This window comes from Plectropomus leopardus, chromosome 10 (assembly GCF_008729295.1).
Source record: "Plectropomus leopardus isolate mb chromosome 10, YSFRI_Pleo_2.0, whole genome shotgun sequence".
NCBI lineage: Eukaryota > Metazoa > Chordata > Actinopteri > Perciformes > Serranidae > Plectropomus > Plectropomus leopardus.
The window spans coordinates 31,151,706-31,174,249 of record NC_056472.1 but is presented as its reverse complement, the minus strand read 5'-3'; the positions used below and the strand labels follow the sequence as shown (position 1 = coordinate 31,174,249).

General features: G+C 41.4%; 1 protein-coding gene across 1 annotated transcript in view; it reads left to right on the top strand.

The window, feature by feature from the left end:
• slc49a4 (solute carrier family 49 member 4) overlaps positions 1-22,544 on the top strand; it is a 69,457-nt gene that overhangs the window by 37,985 nt on the left and 8,928 nt on the right. Inside the window, exons 6-8 of the mRNA XM_042494088.1 lie at positions 5,535-5,602; positions 13,919-14,046; positions 18,364-18,546. Coding sequence (XP_042350022.1) covers positions 5,535-5,602; positions 13,919-14,046; positions 18,364-18,546 — 379 coding nt within the window. The remainder of the gene's footprint in view (positions 1-5,534; positions 5,603-13,918; positions 14,047-18,363; positions 18,547-22,544) is intronic.

Genomic DNA, 22,544 nt, shown 5'->3' with positions numbered 1-22,544 from the left:
TTGCAGTGCAAATGCAATGCAGCATTAGTCTCTAGCCCTGCTTTGTAGCCTGCCTAAAATTGATTTGACAGTAGAGAAAAACATCACTGAATGTCTAAAATAAAATGTTTTAACTACTGTACCTCTGCACACTGAAATTTTATGCACCACATAGTATTTATTATTATTGTGTATTTTTTGGAAGTGCATGTTTTTTTAGTATTTATTTTTTAGTATTGATTTTACAGATTTTTTTAAAATGTATTTTTCCTGTGGATAATTACAGAAGTGCTTTCATGTTATGTGTGTTATGTGTGGTTGTGCGTGGTTAGCTATCTGTCTGTCTGTCTATCTATCTATCATCTCATTTGTCGATAGGTGGATGGCGGTATCAGCTGACATTGATGTTCAGAGATGAATCGGTGCATCCTTAACTGTCTGTGTTAGTTGCAGGTTTCTGCCTTCTTTTGGAGATGTCTGTCTTTCTCGTCCTTTCCTGTCCGTCTCGTCTCTCTCTCCCAGCAGCAGGTCCGCGGCTGCATGCTCTCATACTCATATCAAATAATGACCTCTGCATCACGGATGTCAAACTCTGTTTTCAGTCTTCAAAAGTACACGCAACTTCACTCTACCTCGGCTTCACGCAGTCATTTATCCCAGGTCTATTTCCAGATCTCTCTTTATCTCTTCTCTTCCTGCTGTTGATCTTTGTCAGCGTTTTTCTCTGAGCTGTTTCTTCAGGGTTCCTTCCCAAAAATATAGATGTTTCTGTCATCTGTTTTCCCAGATAGCCGTGCAGACTGATAGAGAGGTGACCGCGGCTGCTGTAGGGCACCACGTGTCATCAGATGAGACAAATCGCTGCATACTTTCTAACAATAGATTGGAAATACTAACTTGTGCCCATTCTTTAGCAGATGGTCCTAAAACTATTGTAGCTGTAAAACTTCCTGAATAATAATACTGATAATAATAATGATAACAACAACAACAGCAACAACCCCGCTGATAATAATGATGGTAATAACTAAATGATAATAATGATTGCACATTGCACAAGATCAATTTTGAGCCTCTATTTATGATTTATTTTTTCATAGTTTTAAGATCGTTTCTTATTCAATGTTTGGTTTTGTAGTTCAGTGTTTTTATTAGAATTCATTACATATTTAACATTTTGATTAGCACTGGGGCATTTTAATCCTTTTATCTTTTATCCCCTTGTCATGTTTTATCCTTCATCTGTGGTATCTGAAAACTGTGTTTTGCACTTTATATTGCAAATCATACCAATAATAATTTGGATTTATGACGTGCAAATTACTCAAGGTGACTTTAGTAAGAAAAAATAAACAAAATTAAAATTAAAATAAATAACAAAAATAATAATAGCAATGATTGTTGGAGTTGAGTTTGCTAGAGTGCCATAAACTTTGGTGAACAAATGGATTTTCGGGTGATTTTTATGCTTTCATGGTCAACAGCATGATGGCAAAAGAGACCAAAAAATGTCCCAGCAGGAAGCATCTCTCTGGTCATTCAGAGGCTGCCGTGCTGAGATCTCAGGAGTTCACTAAATATGCACCTCGGGTGTTTAACAACTTGAAAGGATTGATTGAGTAAATGAGAGGCAGAGTGGGAGAGGCACGCAGAGATCAGCTGGTTCCCAAACAATGCAGCAGGAGGTGATCTGACTGAAGCCACGCTAAGAAACTTTTTTGGGGTATTGGGTGATGCTGAAACTGTATAAACTTGTGGGTGACTACACATTATGTTTTGGGTTTTCCAGATAGGACAGAAACAAAACGCCTAAAAAGAAAAACATACAGGGACATCTCATTTCAGTTCTATTTCAGTTTACAAGTAATCAATATGTTTTTGAATACAGCTTAACTGTATGCACATGTCGGGAAACTTAAGCCTATTCCCATTTGAATGCCTCGTCCCTTTTACTAGCCCGTTGTGGCAACACATTTTGACAAATAAAGGCCTGTCTCAATTAAGAGGCCTGGTCTGGTTACCATGCAGTTTATTTTTAGAGGTTTTTTTGGATGTTTAAAACCTGGTTGTTGTTGTTGTAAACTTTTGTCAGTATGGATATGCTACACTCATGGTTAGCTTGGTAAGATTCTCTACGATTCAATCATTCAGTGAATTTTACTGAAACCATGACCATCAAAGAAGACGGTAATATTGGAATAGTAAATAGGAAAGATGCTAAAAAAAAGGAAGAAGAGATAAGTAGATGTGGAAGACGATTTTTAAAAAACCTTAGGAAAAACATACAGCAAACTATATTCAGAATTATCATTATTAGATTTTTTTTTTTAGATGATTTTACTGAATTATTATCATTTTTAAGCATTTTTTCAGATCATTTCTTGCTTTGTATTTTTTTGTTTCACTTTTTTGTCTTTTATTTAGTTTTTTGTTGTTAAGGTTTTTTTTTCAAAATTTCTGGTCATTTTCTTGTACTTTTCACAGATTTCTCGAAAACTTCTGAGTCATTTCTTCTTTTGTTGCTCATTTCCTTCTTCCCATCTTTTTGAATAAAATAAAGTCAATTTGCCCAGGTCTCAAAGGGTTAAATAAATAATTTGATTGCATTTCCATCTTTGCTGGGCAACAATTTTGTGTGAACAGAATTAAAGCCCATCCTGTGTAGACACCTGTCCCAAATATGAGCCTGTTGAGTTCAGTGATTTAAGTAAATAATAGCCCGGGCACTTAGTTGAAGTTTTACATTTCATCTGTTCAAGTTCTGTGGTTACCACTAAGTAAAGAGTACATTCAACAAAAGGGAAAGTTTTCGATAAAGTCTATAAAAGGACTCAGGGTTTGCTTTTTCGCAGATGATTTAGGTCTTTTGGCATGTGGCATAAACTGGGCAGCTTGTAGCTGACCATGAAGTCGTTCAGATGAGAAACGGCACCCAGGCTCTGTGGTTCTCTGCCAGGTGGATATTCCCCTTTAGAGCTGCTGAGTGAGTTGCTGCCCCAAGTAAAAGAGCTGACTTTCGTTTATTTAGTGTTTCCTAGTGAGCATAGCAGCCACGTGACGTTCTGCCTCTCCAGGCCTTTCCATGTTGACTGCAGCCGTGCAGACACAGTGGTTGCTGCTTGGCTTGAAAAAATAAGTAAAAACAATTGAATTGAAGAATTGGGCTGTTGCCTTTGACAAAAGCACATCTCAGTGGTTGCATTGTCATCCTTGTTTCGATTTTGAGCCTGAGATTGTGCATTACTCTCTAAAGTTGTCAGTCAGTAAAAGTAAGTTAGATGCAAACTTCTTGTGAAATAGTTCATTAGCAATAGCATGCATTTTCTCCATATGCCTAATATGGTAAAAATAACATCATTAGGTGAAAAAAATAGTAAAAATGAAAAATTCCAAGGCAAAAGCCCAGAAAGACACTCAGAAATAATACAGTGCATGTTTTTATGTTTTGATGGCATTGGGGAAAAAGTCGCAGTTTAAATGGGTTTCAGTTGCGTATTTTTTGCACTTAGCAGTATGAATGTAACTATTTAGTTTACACAGTATATTTTAGACTTGTTTTAGGAGCTGAGCTGGAAATGCCAAGATTAACCAAAATATGCAGTTTTGCCTAAATTTATGCCGTATGCATTAACACAAATTACCAAAAATGAAGAATGAAAAACGCATAAAATGCACCAAACAGTCCCTAAGGGTGAAGTCTGTCGTAATGCCCCTTTAAAGTACTATTTGTGGGTCGAAGCCTCCTGTTGTTTACATTGCCACAGTGCTGTGTTCCCAGATGTCAAACATGGTCTGAAAAATCTTCTGAGAAGTTGTAATGTGTAGGAAGTACCTGGGTTTTGATCTGATTTGGAATTTGGGATCTTGTGAAAGCGCTGCACGCCTGCCTGCTGCGTGAGCTCTGCTGGAGGAAATGTACTAGGTCTGCAGACAGGAGGATTAAGCGTCGCGCTCAGCATCACCATAATGAACATTACTCAGGAAACAGGTGCCTCACTGTGCTCAATTGTTCCCTTAATGGAGAGTAGCCATTTGGAATTGACAGAACTGGAAGGCCCATCCACTGTGTCCCGCTTCTTTTAGTTTGATTGCTTTTTTTTATTTATTTATTCGATTACAGAATCACTTGTGAAGTTCTGTTTAACTCCATCAGAATGTGCGCTCAGCCTGCAGACAGAGCACTTCCTTGCTATTAAAGACTGTTTTGTGGATTTCCGGGGATTACACGATGTGACTCGGTGTACCATGTGGAACCAAAGCTAAGGATAAGGTCTTTGATTATTGGCTTAAAATGGCTTACAACAAGAGATTGAGAGCGAGAATTAGCAAAAACAAACACGCTGACATGTCAAGAGCCCTGAGTCCTGGCTCTCCTTTCCCTGACAACAGTCATCTCCAATTTACAGACACAGGCGCAACATAGCAGACATGATTACGCTCCAAATCTGGCCTTTTTTTGGGGGTTCCAAGGCGCTAAGAATACTGCAGTTAATTAACTCTCCACCCGCACATGAAACACAGTAATTTGCATCTCAGAAATTGAAATGGCTTGGCAAGCAATTTGTGTTTAGCTTCCTAAATTGGTGCACAAACTGATGTGACATTATACGCCTTAGAAACCCTTACATTGGTGCAGCACAGCCTACATAAATAATAAGCAGTAGTTAGAGGTGCTATGGGGTTGTGGGTGTTTTTTACAGTGAATCAAATATTTGGATCCTTTACTCGGGGGGGAGGAGGACGCAGCTCACCTCACAGAGCTGCCTCGGGCCATGGAAGCAGGCATTGTGCAGGCGGGCTGGCCCACACAGAAAATATAACGACATTTTGACATTCATCACTTAGTAAGCCAGAAGACATTTTACATTTAATAACTTTGATAGTCCACTTTTCTTCATTATAGACTTTCGTGACAGGTCGATGCGGAGTATGATTAAGCAAAAAGCATCAGATCCTACTTAAGATTCTGCTCCCCTGCCGTCTCATCCTCCATCTGGTAGGATTTGGTTGAATGTGAGTTATTGCCTCAGGGAGATTGATGGGAACCAAACACCTTCATTGGCACTCGGAGACGTTCTCGCCTGGATGCTACACACTGACTGGTTGTGTGTGTGTGTGTGTGTGTGTGTGTGTGTGTGTGTGTGTGTGTGTGTGTGTGTGTGTGTGTGTTTGTGTGTGCGCACATGTGCTACACTTTACCTCATATTGATTCTGCTGCAGTCCCTTGGCCATAACGTCCTTTCTCCTGACTTTAAGGCCAAGTGTATGCGTTGGCCTTCATCCGTGTAAATATGCAACAACAACCCTACACACACACATACACAGACACACACACACACAGATACACAGCTGCTCCTATAGCGCTGCTGCCTGGCAGATGCAGTGATTGACAGGCCTCAGCAGACTTCAGACACTTAGTGCCTGCTCGCTGTCTAGCTCTGTCCTCGCAGTCATGGGCTGCATGTTGAACACTGAATAACCTTCTTTTCTCTTCGCCCTCTTTCATGCCTTCCCCCGCTCTACCCCTCCATCCCCTCTTCTTTTCTAACACACAGGTGGACGCAGGTTGGATCGGCTTCTGGTCGACCATTGGTGGATGTGTGTTTGGAGTGGCAATGGCCAGGTAAGCCGCTGTATACCTACAGCTGTTTTTGTCGTTTTACTGCCACATTGTGTGATCATTGTATATGGTTTCACTGTGGAAAAAAAGCTGTAAAGTCCAGAATATTAAAGTGTATGCATGTCTAGATGACTTGTGAAACAGATCCTGTCTAATGGGCTTGCTAATCAATATCTCCCACAAACAAACTTCAGCGACCTAGGTAACACCTTGTTAGCCCACCTGAGGGGGGTTATAGGTTTTTGGTGTACTATCTCTTTAAACACCTTTAGTTTATACAGAGTTTACACTGGCAGGGTGCAGCCGATGATCAACCCCATCTATCATACAGCGTTTATACCACATGATGCATCAATACTTTCTTGGACTAGCGGCAACAATGTCACTGATTTGCCTACAGTGTGAATCCAAATGGTGGTAATGTAAGAAAAAATAGAAAATGTATGGTAGTAAAAGTATGCATTTTCTTTAGGAAATGTAGTGGAGTAAAAGTGAAAGTTGACAAAAATCTAAAAAAATAGAGTTAAGTAGAAATACTCTCAAAAAATACATAAGAACTGTAGGAAAGTATTATTGTTTTGTTACATTACACCACTGCGAAAATACAGGCGTATATATTTAAAAAGAGAAACCTGTTAAAAATAAGTGATAGACTGCTTTCCCATTTCCAGTAAACCAGAGCCATGCAAGCCATGGTTTGTTTGTGTTTTTTTTTTTTATTTGTTTTATTTTGTTTTTCATGTGTCACATACAACATCACAAACACACTTTGGTGCCGGAAAAGGGGCTAAAATTAGCGTGTCCACAGAGGTGTCGAATTCCCATTATTGCCGATTGGACCCAATCGGAGCTGGAGCCAATAAATACCTGTTACTACTGCGGAATTATTTGTCCAGGGAGAGAATTCAGATTATAACATTTTCTATTAAATACAAAAGCCAGATGTGAGCGGGCATGTTGTGTCCAGTGGGAAAGGGGCTTTATATGCAAATAAAAAGACTCACACACACACACACAATTAATTAATTTGATTTGATTAAAAAAAAGCAACGACTGAACAAGGCCACAGTCGAGGAGGTTTGGAGGCTCCCAGAGGTCGGAGGCCCCTGGACACTCAACGCGTAATCCATGCTTACCGACATGCAGCCTTCTCATCCATGTTATTATGTGAGTTTTTTATTGGGTGACTATTGAATATGATTACAGTAGCTTTAAAAGTTAATGCTATGGCACTCTTATTGGTATACAAAGCTCTAAATTGTCACCTTCTTCACAAAACAGCAGTTCAGTGTGATTATCAGACTAATGCTGCCCATGCAGCTCAGTGAGGCATCAAATTAGAAAATAAGCATTTACTGTACCCTTAATTTACATTTGGAGATCTTTTTTTCAGCAGAATGTGATTATTAGGTGGTCAGAATAGACAGGTTGAACAGTGACAGTGTTCATGTCACTTAATTTTACTCTTCAAGCATTTTAATATTGAAAGTTGGAAAGTTGAGGGAAAGAAAAAGTTGTTAAAGGAGCTACAGAGACATTTCTTGCTCTGTGAATATGAAATATATGTAAGAAAGTAGTTCTCGAGCGGAAGGTCAGGACCCGCAAAAGGGTAACAATATCTATCTGAGGAAGGAGATGAGTAATAGACATAAGAACGTTTATATTTCTGCTGCACAAAGTGAGTTTTCTTGTGAAATACTGAATAGTTTCACATCTGTTAAAATGATTCGAAATGAAACACTCAGAGAAGGAAAAATCACCCCTCAATTGAACTGCTCACAGCTCACAGATTCATTCATCCCGGCTCACGAGTCAGTGGACATTGATTCGTTTAAAGGGGCCACAAGCCAAAAAAGTTGGGAACGACTATCTGATATTGAAATGAAGGTAAAGTAGATGAACCAACACACTGACTTAATATGTTTTCAGCAGATTTTGGGAGGATTTGTTGCATAACATTTAAACACAGGGCAAAAAATAAACACTGTTTGTCTGTCTCATTGCGCTGCTGTCGGACCATCAGCTGTTTGATTCGCGATGATGAAATACTGTGGCTGTCAAACACTCAAATGTTCTCGAGTCAAAGTCCCTCACTCGTTTGATTCGCAGCAGCGCTATTAACATCATTGGCTGTCCGTGTTGTCTGTCAAAACATGGCTGTAATGCATTCTGTCGACTACGTCTCATGTTTCAATCAAGGAAAAGTTATTTAGCGATTGATATCGTTATCGTTTTATCACCCAGCCCTACTCAGCAGGCATACATATTGTACATCAGCGTATCCCCTAACACTAGGAAAGCCACATTGTTCATAACGTTATCAATAACTAATAAATTTCGTATAAAGAATAGTTGAAGGTTGAATTAAGTTGAAGAAGGGGATCTCTCTTGCTCCCCTAATCTCATCTACTTTTTTGATATATGATCTGATTCAGCGGCTCTGTGATAGAGTACGGGAAGAGTCGGGGAATAGAAGCTAATGCAATAGCCACTTCACCTCCATTGATGGATAGGGAGCCGCACTGCAAAGACAAAGTGTGGAGTCTGCAAAAGCAAGGGACTCATTCGAGCTCCCCTGGATGTGTGTTTATCACAGGCCGAGGCCCAATCAGCACTTCCAGACAGGTCCACTGTTTTCTTTAAGCTGTAATCAGGGAAATGAGCCCATAACTCCCACTGTTAATCAATGAAGCTGTTTGCAGCACGAGATGAAAGTGTATGTAAACAGAGCTGTTGAGTTATTGGTGTTGATTACATAGACTCTGCGTCACAGTAGGGATTGATTAGTCTCTCTTTGGTGCAACAGTTGATAGTTAAATGAGATTCAGCTTTAATGCCTGCATGGCGTTTGCTCTACACGTGTGTGCACCTGGTGAAATGTGCCAAAGGTGGTTGTAGGGTCGTAGGTTACATTCACATTATAAGCAAATTATTTTTTCCTCTTATGTGACTCAGATCTGATTTTTTTATCAGTATCTGATCAGACTTTTTATTAGTATCTTAATATGATAGTTGTTTTAGTCCGACTAAAACTGGACTTTAAAAATACGTGTAAACATGTTAGTCTGACTGAAATAGGACTAAATCGAATTTCTCAAAGTCGGCCTAACACCCAGATAATGAGATTAGAAGTCAAGCTATTCTGTCATGTAAACACCTCAGTTGAACTTAAACTGGACTCTGTGTTTTACATGTGCTCTAGTCGCCGTGCCGGCGTCCCGCGGTGGTGAGGGATAGGGACTGCACCCTATTTATGAGGGGAAAAGGGATGCTGCCAAATGGGTAGGGGATGGCTTAGGGAAGAGACATTAAAATGTAAAAGGTAGTATTTTGTATTTATTTATTTATATTTATTTTTATTTATTTATATTATTATTTATTTGTCACCATCAGCAACATGCATCTCCTGAAATGTTCTTAAAAACACAGTTTAGTGCCATGTTTAGCTGTAATTTTTAGAGTTTATAAGCAGGAAGTTGGTGTCACTGCTTCCTGCAAAATGAAAGCGTAGCCCCCCCCCCCCCCCCCCCCCCCCCCCCCCCCCCAAAAAAACAGATCACATGGTAAAACTAAGCAGCGCTGATCAAATACAAACCAAGATTCTGTTACTGAGTTACAAATTTCTCTCCTCAAATTTAAAAAAAAAAAGTGTTTAGTTTACATTTCTTCACCCACCAGCGGGAATGTTTTTTGGTCTGTTACAGGTAGTTGTAGGTTTTCTACCTCTTGCGTAAAAGTGTCCTTTTTATCATTTTTCTTTTGTCCTGTAGCACCAGTTTTAAAGGTATTTGTGTCTTTCTACTGCAAAGGCTGCTAAGTTAAATGTGACTACCCTCTTTACATGGATGAAATACTTTTGTTTTTTAAAAGTGTTTTTTTTAAACAGCACAAAGAAAAGAAATTAAACCGTATACGCACTGTCTTCTTTCTCTCCCTACTCCCCTAAAAGTACATGCTGCCGCTCTGCTTTTTTTTTTCCTTCTTCTTCATCAGCTTGCTGCAATATGGCATCATTAGATACATTCCCAGGAAAGCTTGTGGTAATGAACTGAGTAGAGAGCAGCCTCCATCCCTGCTCTCACCCACTGGCGGCTTTTAAGATGTTAATGTCAAGATGTGACTTATTATTTGCCACTAGCTGTCCCTCTCCCTCCAGTTCGCACAGTACCGTGCCAATGCTGAGCTCAGTTTGCCACAGGGGGCGGAAAATGGTCTTCTTTAAATGCTTTCTGTGTTGCAGGTGTTGCAGTTTCACATTTTAAGTGGTATAGTGCTATAGTCCTAAATTTCTTGGGGGATTAAAACGTGGCCTCTGCTAGAAAAAAAAACACGCTGTTTGCAAACATTTTATTGCCGGTGGACGGTTGAATGGCACGGGGCTCGATGCAACAGCTTCAATTAGTGGTGGACACTCCAAGGTGTGGTGCTCATCAACGAAATATTTGATAAACAGTCTGGGAGCTGTTTAATTGTGTGGTTGGAGACAGTTGCACGTTTTTTTTTCACAGATTCAGGGGGGTGGAAAGAATAACTAACAAGCATCCCTTGTTATCTTCCCATTACAAGCCCCAGGAAAATATAGGGGAGAGGGGGGGTGAGGGAGCAGAAAGCAGGTTATTCTCCTTCATATCACAAAGGTCTGGGCCAGACAATACTCCAGGTTAATGAGATGAGATGGAGCAAACACAAATGAGCATCAGCCATTGCCTAATTTGTTTTGCCTGGAAATGGGGACAATCTGCGATTGCATGCTGGTCATCGTATTATATCATCTACATCTATTTAGTCATGTACTGCATGTCCCTCACTGAAAACGTAGACAGGCCCAATTGATAATATCATACTGGAGATGATATTTCATCATTCCCCGCCGGCCCCGGGAGAGCAGAACATTTAATCTGATTCTACATGATTTAAATGATGCTATCTTTATGGGCACTAAATCCTGTTAGAGCAGTGTAAAAGATAGACTTTTAATTCTGCCGTTACCTCACGAGATGACATGACCCTCTTTACTCACCGAGCAGTGTGACACAGCTACGAATTACATCAATGAAGGCATGCAAACCTTTGTTTCTACTGAGAATGTAAATCTTATTTAAAAAAAACCTGTGACATATTGTTGCATTTTTGCAAACGATGCAGTGATTTCTTTAATCCTATGAAACATGGATTAGCATCACTTTTCTTGTGCTGCGTTCAAACACCTTTCACAATTATTTAAACCTTTGAACCCTAAACAAATTTGTGCAATTTTTTTTCTTCAAAAACATGGGAATATAGGCCATGGGCAATTTAGCAAGAAATATTCCACAAACTCTGAGATTAAGGTTTTTTAGAAAATTATTTTCAAAAATCCAGAAAATTGTATTCATAATTCTCATGATTTTATTTTTAAAATTATGTTTTCAGGTTTTCCTTCTGTCTGTCCACCCATCCCATTCTGGTGAACGTGATATCTCAAGAGCCGCTTCAGGGAATTTCTCAAAAATTTTCAAAACTCTCCACTTGGACATAAGGGTGACCTGATGAGACTTTGGTGGTCATAGGTCAAAGGTCAAGGTTACTATGATCTGCTTAGCAGCCGTTTTCTGGCGGCAACGTCAGGTATTTTTGAAGAGACATCTGGAAATTTAGCAGACATTTTTTATTGCAACAAAACCAAGCATTTTTAACAAGACACAACAAAACCAGGTATTTGAACCCAAAACAAACAATACACAATTTTAATTTGAAGAGTAACTAGTAACTTGGGCTGTCAAATAAATGTAGTGGAGTAAAAAGTACAATATTTGTCTTCAAGATGGGAGGAAGTAGAAGCAGATATTGGCATAAAATGGTACAACATGGTAAAAAGTACACTACAAAAACTTCAAATTTGTACTTAAGTACAGAACGTAATTACCTTTCACCTCTGCTTGTTAGTGGCGGTTGCTTTTGGGGTTCATGGACTGTTTTGACAGTTAAAAATACATATTATAAAGACCAATTAAGAACATACTAAGACCTATGATGACAGGATATTTACATAGCTGTTAGTCAACACTAAGCCACTGGTTTTCAAAACTCAAACTGGGCTCAGTAGTTTTAATTTAATTCAGATTGTTTTGCACCTGACTTATCTCACCAATCAGCGACTGAGCTCTTTATCGAGTGGACTCGCGGGCGTCAGAGTTGGAAATAAGCTACTTATGGTGTTCCTGCTTAGAGGATCAGATTGGAATTGATACTGGGGAGTCGCCTGTGATCCTGTGCGCTCAGAGATGAGGGCTTGGCTGCGTGCAGGCGAAGGATTTCATTCCTCTCTGGCACCAGAGGTGGTTGAAGGGTTGAGCCAGTCGGTGGCAGATGGGTGAGGCAGATTTTCGGGGTGTAGCTATGGGCAGAGAAACAGACATCTCTGTGTAGTGGCAAGTGCTTGGCCCGGTGACTAGACAGCCTCTTCCAGTGCAATCAGCTCATTCTTTTCAACAAAAAAAGACGACTTTAGATCTGTTAACTATAAAAGGCCAACACAATTTATCATGTTAGCAAAGAGCCGGCCCCTACTTATCAAGCATTGGAAACCCTGATTTCTGGGGCCCCCTAGAAGAGATTTTTTTTAAATTAACAAGACAATAACACAATAACAATCTAACTTCCTAACATTTTGTGCCATTTTTTGCAAATAGTGACAAACGATAAGCTTAGAGACAGGCAATATTGGCAGTTTATGAAGGATAAGTGTGTAATATACTGTCGGGTTTCTGTTATAAAAATAATGAATGAAAAACTTCATTTTAAAACCTTGTGATGTAAATGTCTTGACTTTTGTTTTAATTTATACTGACCTGACTCTATCACCACACACCACTATCTACTGGTCAAAAATGTATAGTCTATACATACAGTCAATACACATCTATGTACAATAGAAAATATAAATACACATGCTAAATGGCTTCTACGACTGGTCTACAATATTCTTGATTGATTGTTAAGCGTTCTCTCTAGTTTCTGCCAGTAGAACCCACTTTACTCTTCACATGCTAATTTGTACATTGTGGGCGCTTTAAGTAATATTTGCAACGCACAAGTTGCCTGAGTGTCATATGAAGTGGCAACACATTACGGTGGGTGGGCCCCCACAACTAAATCCTGCTTAGGGCCCCTAAAGTTTAGGGCTGGCCCTGTGCTATCCAGTGTTTCCCTTCCCCTGCTCCAAATTCTCTCACAGTGATTTGGAATCTAAAAGTAGGATTTGAGCACGTAGCTGATGTCCTGTGAGCGTGGAGGTAAAGCATCGAGGCTGTGAGTGACAGCTCATGAAATCCCAGGAGACGCTCATGTCGTCTAAAAATGCCACTGCGGAACGTTCTGAGTGGAGATGTTCTCATTATCCAACCAAAGGATGATTTCCCTCGTCCCCCTGGCCCTCAGCACACTGACAGAACTTCACAACCTAGCTGAACTAATCAGCCATTTCCAACATTTCTTTTTCACTCTTGCATTAAGTTCATTGTCAAGTTCAGCCCTCGTTTCTCAAGCATCTTGTCTGTGAGCAACAAAACAAAAGTAATTAGTGTCTTTCTTTGCTACAGGCTTCTGTAGCTTCATCTAATCTCTCGCAAGCATACATATGCATACCCACAGGAGCGGAGAGGAGTTAATGAACTATGAGGCTTTAGAAAGGGCTACAAAGAGAAACCGCAATGCTCAAGAGGGAGACTTTGGGAATGGCCTGGTGGCTTGTCTTCCACAATATATTACAATGTGCATCTCAAGTCCGCCTGCTTAGCTGGTGAGACAAATTGAATCAACTCTCGTAGTAGTGTCTCTGCTTGTGTAATGACAAGTACAACTGACGCTCCCGGAAACAAGTGGGAGAAGGAAATGATCTAGCCTTTCTCTGAAACAATGCATGTCTCCAGTAATTGATTATGACACAAGTCACAGAGGAAGCCAACATCTAGAAACTGCAGAGCCGCTGGTTGTGCTTATAAAAGATGCCTTCTTGTTTCTGAAGCAGCTGTCTTAACTCACTTCAGTGATTTTGTCTTCCCGCTGTATTTCAGGATCTGTATCTTGTTGTGCTCTGCCTCAGTGTTTCATTCTTCCTTCCCGAGGAAAAAGGTAACGCCTGCACACTCACTCCATGCCACACAAGTTTATTTAGGACAACGCTTCAATCCTGCTTGGATCTTCAGTGTGACAGGGAGTAAGTGTGCAGGCGTTACCTTTTTCCTCACGTGCACTGTTTTTTGATAGCCTTGCACCTATGTGATGTGAGTATAAGTACCCTCTTTAAACTTACTCCTCCCTCCTCCCACACACTCCCAGGTTTGCAGACTCCATTCGGGGGATGCTGAAGCTGATCCTGGTGCTGATGCTGGCCGGAGCCTCGCTGTCCTCTACCTGGTTCACACTAACCTGCCTGAGCAGATACACTCACCTCCCCGCCACTGCAGGTGGGTCCTCAGCAGCGTCACTGTCAAGGTGACATTGCATGCAGACAGTGCAGCGCAACAACCCAGAGCCAAAATTAATTCAGTGAGCTGCCCATCTGAGTTGATGACAGGGTGTTTGCAGGTCATAAAGCTGAATTTGTGAGGTCTAAATTGCTAAAAACATTTAATCGAATTTCATTTATCTATCTTTTAATGTAATTTTGTGAAATAGATTCAAGCTCTTCCACTTTAAAATCTGCATTTCTCAAGTTACAAATTTTGAAATCTACCACTGAACACACTACTTTACTTTCACCTGTTGGCAAAATGTAGATTTAGCCAACCTTTATCAGGTGAGAGACACTGCACTACAGAGCTTCAGTGTTAGGTCAGAGAGAGCGCGATGAGCCGCCAACTGCTTGTCGTTATGACACTTTTCAGTTGGTAAAGTTAAAAAATAAAAACCTTGAACACTTTTCGGTACCATACTTTGTGTCCAGTGTTCTGAATCATTCTGTTATATTTCGTTGTGCGTCTGAAATGTAAAGTGTCGTCATTATGACAGATATTGAAAATCACCTGCTCTCTGCTGCAGAAACAGCTCCACTCGGGCTGAGCTGTGGGGGGCTCGCGTGTTTGCGTTCCGGTGCTGCTCACAACGACGCAGAAATGGCTGGACTCAGTCAATAAACTCATTAATAACCGTCGGGTAAAATGATCATTCCTGTCAGTGTGTGTGACAGATAGAGCAGCAGGATCACCAACACTGAAATGGAATTTGCCCTCTGCAAAAAAAGGAATATCTGAATGCCTAAATTGAAAACTGAATACCGACCCAATAAACGTATATTTAAATAGCCAAATATCTGGCTCCAGCCCTTAAACAAACACAGTTTTAAATGCAGTGTTTGCCACTAAAATACACTGTTTATCTTTAGAGGAGGAAGCTGTTGTACACTGTTCACCCAGTATGGGTGTGAAAACCCTCAAACACCCTGAAAGCTTAAAGTTGCCTCTTCTAGCTTCTGTTTACAGAGCACAGTAGCTCCACAGAGCCAAAACGCTAAAAAAATGCAATGCAATGTATATTTGGTACATATCCAGCATAAGCAATGCATTAGTCAACATCGATGATAAACCCGTTTGGACATTGGTGCATATTGCTGTCTTTTCCAAAGCCAAACCCATAAGCATACCAGCATGTTGTTAAGAGCCACTGACTCTCGCCACCATCATCCATCATCATTCTCCAGACGCTGGCACTGCTCTCTTTCTGTCTCACGTCCTCTCATCCCAGACGCTGGCAGTCTGCAGCGGCCAGGCTCCAACCTCGTTCATCCACCTGGCATTTCATACGAGAGGGTGGTGTGATACCGCAACACAATCTGCCAGAACACCTCATTATCTCAGTGTGGGGCGGCCAGTGGCACACACACAGATCAGTGTAATCTGAACGATATCTTTCTGTGAGCAAGTGACCAGTCGTTTGTTAAAATGATTTGTGAAGACGTCGTCTGTGGGGTCTGTCAGACTTTGCTATGTGTTTCTGTTTTGCTGTGGTCCACTCTAAAATCATTGACATCCTTCATGCTGTCTGTCCTAAGCCCCTCTCCAGCTTTACATTTTACACAGACCTCGTTATGGTCCCAGCTCAGAGGAGAGACCACAGTCCGCCTTTCCGTGATTGGACATTACATACAGAACAGCAAGGTGGCATAACAACACCATATTCCCACATTGAACAGACAGTGTTAAAGCAGCTACTGTGATTTGAGGCTCTAGCTAAATTTAGCTACATAAACTTGAACTCGAAGCTGCATCTGAGAGCTTTTGGCTCTGTTTCTGCACAAGGCCAAACTGTTATCACTGCAGGATTCTCTGCCATTGAATCAGGCTTTCACCATCATCATGACGTGCACGCCCATCAGCATTTGTAGAGCAGCCAATAGGAACGCCCTCTCTCTGAAGTGACCTTTGATTGGTCAAAGTCTCCTGATACAGGCTAGATTTTCTAAAGCCTGAAAACCGAAGAGGAGGTGCAAAAGTCTAGTTTTCTCTCTTGAATTCCAAGGTTCAAGACATTCAAGGTTTATTATGGGATTCCCAGTTTGCTGACATTTACGGCCGCTGTTTTTCTTTTTTCAATTAGCTGTTAATTGCTTACGGCAAAGAACTGCAAAAAGTTGCAAAACAGCAATCATTAATTCCAGCTCTATATGCATATCTAGCCCTCATTTGTAGTACAACATTCTTGGGGAAAAAAACGTGTCCTCTTCAGGCCAACGAGATACATCCCATGTTCCCCTGCTGCTGCACTCGCCACGTGTTCCCGTCCTTGGAGGGGATCTCCTCCTGCCCTCTGGGGATCGGTGGCAGATAACCTAATTCAATAACGTGACGGGGAAAGTGCAGCGGTTGAAGCGCTCTTAAGTGTTTGATATCAGTGCTTCATTAGGGCCGAATAAAGACAAGCAGGGAGGAAGGCAGCCGTTGATGGCTGCATGAGTGGCTCCTGGGCTCCCCGTCACAGGCAGGCAGGCGGGTGGGCGAGGGCCCTCTGAGGCGCCGTGATTAAAGGGACGTGCCGGCTAATGGGGAGCTCATTTGGACCAATCTGCTGTGATAAGGGAGATGGAGGGTGCCGTGATGCTCCAGAGGTGATGGCTTAATCTCACTGCACATCCACTCTAATACGCATTCACACATTTCACTTTATGTCCCGGCCAAAGGCCTGCAGCTGAGACGAGACCATGAGCTCGCCAAACATACTGAACACTGCTTACACATGAACATAAACGGCTGACCATGACAGCATGCTGTATGTCAGTGATACCAAACTTACGGCCCACAGGCTAAATGTTTTCCCCAATAGGGTGGCGGGTGGCCCCCAAACCATTTTCTAATTCAAAATAAAAAATAATATGATTCACACTGGGATTTGTTTTTGTATTTTTAGTAGACATAAGGTGCCAGAATGCATAAAGAAGCATCAAAATAGAGATTATTTATAAAAAAAATGGCAGTGTAAGATCCGCCACACCCCATGACAGAGGTCCTTGCTAAGCCCCTAATGTCCTAAAATCTGAAATCGTAGAAACTTCCTTAAATTCTAGAAATGTCCTAAAATCTTTAAAAATGTCCTAAAATCCTTAAAAATTTCCTAAAATCATAAGAATGTCCTTAAATCCAAGAAATGTCCTAAAATCTGAGAAATGTCCTAAAATCCTAGTAAAGTCCTAAAATCCTGGAAATGTCCTAAAAGCCTAGAAAATCCCAAAAATCTGACAAATGTCCTGAAATTTCATAAATGTCTTAAAATCCTACAAATGTCCAAAAATCCAAGTTATGGCCTTAAATCTTAAGAATCTGCTAAAATCCTAGAAATGTTGTCCGTATGATTCTGTCCAGGATTTAGCTAAGTTTTGTAAATCAGGGCGCCCGGTGGCTCAGTGGATAGAGCAGGCGTCCCATGTACAGTGGTTGTGTCCTTGCCGTTGTGGCCGTGGGTTTGATTCTGGCTTTGCTCCTTTGCTGCATGTTGTCCCCTCTCTCTCTCTTCCCCTTTCCTGCTAAGCTTCCCTATCGATCAAAGGTATATAAGCCCAAAAAATTCAACTTAAAAAAACTTTTTGCGAATAAAAGGATATTACATTTCCTGATACCCTGTTGGAAACTTTTATTGAACCTTTAATGAAACCTTTATTTTCCCACAGAATGTTAGTTTAGCTTGTGCTTATCTTCATCTTTTACTCGATGTTTAAGGATGTGTACTTTTAAAAACTTCTACCTAGCTAGCAGAAGTCAGCAGACAGTGTTGATTTCCTCATCCTGAGCCATTTGCAGCCGTACACCAACACCCTCCAATGCCAACCAGAAAAAAACACCACTAACACTTGCAAAATAGACATAAGAGCATAAATTCAGCTCAAGTTTAACCGAGCTGACAGAGAGGAAACGTCCACATCGACCAAGTTCAACATGTGATGCTGCAGACGAGGTGAAACGATGATAGCTGTGGCTGGAATATGAGATGATGTTTTGATTGCAAACTGTGTTTTTCCATCCCTGCAATATTTTGGGTTTTGTGTCTAGTAAATTGCCTCCTTAAGGGACGGCAGTCTAAATGAAATGTTTCATTGTGAGGGTTCAACATAAATCTGTGCAGCTGAGAACAAATGATACAATAAAAAGCTTTAGACGGTGGCATAAATGACTACTACTGGTCCATAAACTTGACCAGTATGCCATCTCTTTCAAAAGAGTCACTCAGATGGATTTTGCACCTTATTATATTGCAGTTCCTAATTAAACTTTAACTTATTGTTTTTTTATTTGCAGCCATCCTGTACACCTCCTGCATCCTGGTGGGGATCTTCATCAACAGCAGCGTGCCAATATTCTTCGAGCTCTTCATCGAGACCGTGTACCCGGTCCCTGAAGGCATCACCTGTGGAGTGGTCACTTTCCTGGGGAACCTGGTCACCGGGCTGCTCCTCTTCTTCCTCACTTTTTACTGTAAAGGTAAGAAAATAAGAAAGAAAACAAGGTCAGTGACCTTTGACTTGTTTATTTTATTTTATTTGCTTTAAAAGGGAAACAGCATAATAATGAACATCAGTAAAAAATACAAATATAAATATGCCAGAGTTATTGGGACTGCTAATTTATACCAGCAGGTAACAGACAATAGAAATATAAAGAAAAAGAGGAGGGGGGGGTGTTGGTGCTAAATTTCAAGAAATTCCCTCATGGCGTTCTTGAGATATCTTCAACTGAATGTGCCAGGCAGACAACCTGAACACATAATGCCCGCGCCTCGGCTATGAGGAAACAATATATGAAACAATATGTGATGAAACTCCCGTTGCTGTAAAACTCCTTTAAAATATAAATGCTCTTGTTTGTTCATTTTCTGTACCCACTAGTGCCTATTCATTGTCACGAGGGATGGATAACACCACTTAAATATTTCTTTTGTGTTTATTGTCGATGAAAAACTCTCAACTCTCTGACGTTTTTGCTCCTTTCAGAAGCTTTTTGTCCCCCTGCAGGTTTCTCCCACCCTCCCAAAAGCCACAGGCTCCTTTGTTTTCAAAAAATCTATTTCAAGTCCCCGTAGATGCTGCAGATAAAAGGCGGACGGTGGTAAAATGAGGTTACAGTGCAATTGACACAATCAGCACAAAGAAAGAAAAACTCCCTGATGTAATTCAGCCTCACATTTATCTCTGAGTTGGCTGTAAAGTTTGATATAAAGATTTCGGCCCACAGCAGAGAGTACAGCGTGTCGCCTGCCTCCACCCGCGTTCACAGGAGAGAGCGAAATCACAAGTAAACGGAGCTCAATCATCCATGTAAGCGCCGGCGTGTGCGAGAGCTTTTTCTTGTGTGTATGTTGGTGTTTCGCTCAGCTCCACTATGATCTTTGCCCATCTGTCTTCGGTTTCATTAACCTTCCCTCTAAGTTTGGCTACATCGCAGCTCCAATCAGCTGGAATGACGGATCCATCTCTGATACGCACTCCGTCTTCCCTGTTTGTTTGAGTATATATAAACATTTTCACACCCTCATAAATATTCACGAGCTTCATCCTCCTCTGCCAAGTCCGTCTGATTGCTACGAGGCTACTGACAGCTGCTGCCTGACAACTGTATCTTGATCCTGCCGTCTGGGTTGCGTTGCCGGTGCAGGTGGATATTATTATTGTTTGACCTGAACAGCCGCGGGGCCCAGAGGCTCTCTGTGCCCACTAACAAGCATGACAGCCAGGGCACCAAACCAGCTTGTCCTGTCGAAAACAACAGAAAAACAGTATTCACATGACATGTACCCGAACATGGAGGCCACAGCTTTTGTTATTTTCATCATGGATTTATCTGTTGATCATATTGATTAAATTAGGGCTGCAGCTACTGATTATTAGGTGTATTTCCACTGCGAACACTCAGGGTAAAACCTAGGAGGCGGGAATATTTACAGACCTCGTAATCTGTCCTGGAATTGATGTAATAATTATGCAGTAACAGTTTTGATCATGACCATGGCGCAGTAGTGTATCATGGTCTGGAGCTCTGCAAAAGCCAGACTTTTTGTGTATGTGTGTGTGTCTGTGTCTGTGTGTGTGTGTGTGTGTGTGTGTGTGTGTGTGTGTGTATGTGTGTGTGTGCCTGTGTGTGTGTGTGTGTGTGTGTGTGTGTGTGTGTGTGTGTGTGTGTGTGTGTGTGTGTGTGTGTGAGAGCTGTTGGAGAGAGCGAGAAAACCAAAATGGCGGTGGCTCATAAAAACGACACGACACTCTATACTATAGATGATGTAGTCATGTATATTGCACGTGGAACAAGCCGCGATGCCAAGAGTATATTCAATATATTGCCCACCCCAAATCATTCTTCATCTTCTTCTTCTGCTGGGTTTCATGCTGAGTTCATGTGATGTCGGAAGGTCGTAGTGTCCGAGTTGGGAATTTCCGACTTTGCTGTGTTTATGTGCTTTGAGGTTGTAAAGTGGGAACAACATGGAAGCTACAAAGACGATAGGCTGAATTTTAATGCTAAGAGCGTTAAAAAAATAGGTTTAAAGCTATTTCCATATGTGAATTAATAAAAAGGTTTCTTACCACTGACCAAACATTCGCTTGACTAAACCCTGGACAGAGATACACAAAAGGTCTCTTTTCAGTAACCTAAAACACAGTTTACTAGTCGACAATAAACCGAAACAAATAGAAAAGGATACAGTTCAAATATCCCCATGTATGTGTGGACAAGGGCTGAATAAGTTAAACATGAGTTGGAAACATTGAGACTGAAGGTGGAAGGAAGTTGAGTGCATTAGTTTAATTTAGTTTCCACAGTAAAAAGGACAGCAGCTGAGGGATTTAACTCAAACTGTTTGAAAACTGCAGTCCAGATGACAAGCCATGTATTTTTAAATCTCTGAGCTGATAGTGTGTCAGTGCGGTGATAAATCATGGATAAGACAGCGATATGTACCAGGTGTGGATAGACAGAGTTATGGGTAGATAGAGCAGCTGCAGGTGAACACACACACACACACACACACACACACACACACACACACACACACACACACAATCACAGGAGTAGCACTCATAAAGAATACATGATGTATCCTCTGCTCGACACTTCTTTCGCCTGGTGCTGAATGATGGACTACTGGGTGTGAAGGTGTGCGTGCTTGTTTTTGTGCACAAACGTGTGTGTGTTGTGTGTGTGTGTGTGTGTGTGTGTGTGTGTGTGTGTGTGTGTGTGTGTGTGTGTGTGTGTGTGTGTGTGTGTGTGTGTGTGTGTGGGCGAGCTGAGGTGTGTGTGTGATGTGCTGAGATGATTCCTGACAAGTTCCCTGCGACAGTCGGAGAGAAGATCAAGCCGAGATGATGGAGGCTTTTGCTGCTGTTCTTTTGTTCACTTCCCACCCTGAAGTCGTCTAACAGGGCGAAATGCACAATGCTTTCTTGTCAGAAAGTTCACACTGCTGCAGGCGTTGTAATGTGAGCTTGCAGATAACTACCAGAGTGGTAAGATTGCCACCAACTATCTGCATAGAGTAACAGTAAAGTCGTTGCAGTTCCTTTTACATCGGGAGGCAATACAGCAGTAATATCATGATATAACAGCCCGTTCTCACTCTGAAACTTGTCACATTGCGCCGCCTTGTTAGTGCTTTTGGTGTGTGAGCGAGATGCCAGAAGTCACCTTCCACGTCCAACCGAAACACAGCTGGACAGGGTCAGATGAGAGTGTGCTCGGACAGAACCGGTGGCATCATCATGATACGTTGGCAGAGGGCGGTTGAGAATGCAATGCGCACTGGCAACTTTGACTTTATTTGTCAAAATGTGTCGCCACACCGAGGTGGTAATAGAGACTGTTTGATTAATTTGGACTAGGCTTTTGTCTGAAGTTTTACGGTATCCGGTTTATCCTACACACTGGACCTTTAAGAGCCAAAATGCTACTAATATGCAGGCTATTAAGCAACTAGTTAATGGTGAATATGTGTACCTCAATATGAAGTGTTTCCAGATACCGAATGTGTCTCTGGCATGGCATAGAGGACAGATTTTCAGAGTTTTAACCACGTTGACTCTGCGTCTCCTCTGAAAACTGACCTGGATGTTAAAACAGTGAGAAAGTAGTGTTTGGAGATCAGCTGTGTTCTCTCCTGAAGAGATCACTCCTGTGAAGATTAATTTGATTATTATGTAAATTCCCTTTGGAAGTATTCTAGCGGGCCGTCTCATTACTCTAATTTCCTCTCTGTAGTCCCATAATGGCTGCAGCAAATAATATGCAGACTTCAAAACTGATGAATCTTGCATGAGCCTCGCTTTTCGAAACCCTTCCACCTCCCGATATGAAAAATTGGCAGACTGGCCTTCAAAGATTTCCATCTATTTCCAGTTTACAGTTCATTTTAGGGTTTTCCTTTTGGCTGCCCACTGCCTCGTTATGCATTCTGAATTATGGCTCCCTTTGCCCGCGGGCGGAGAGGCATT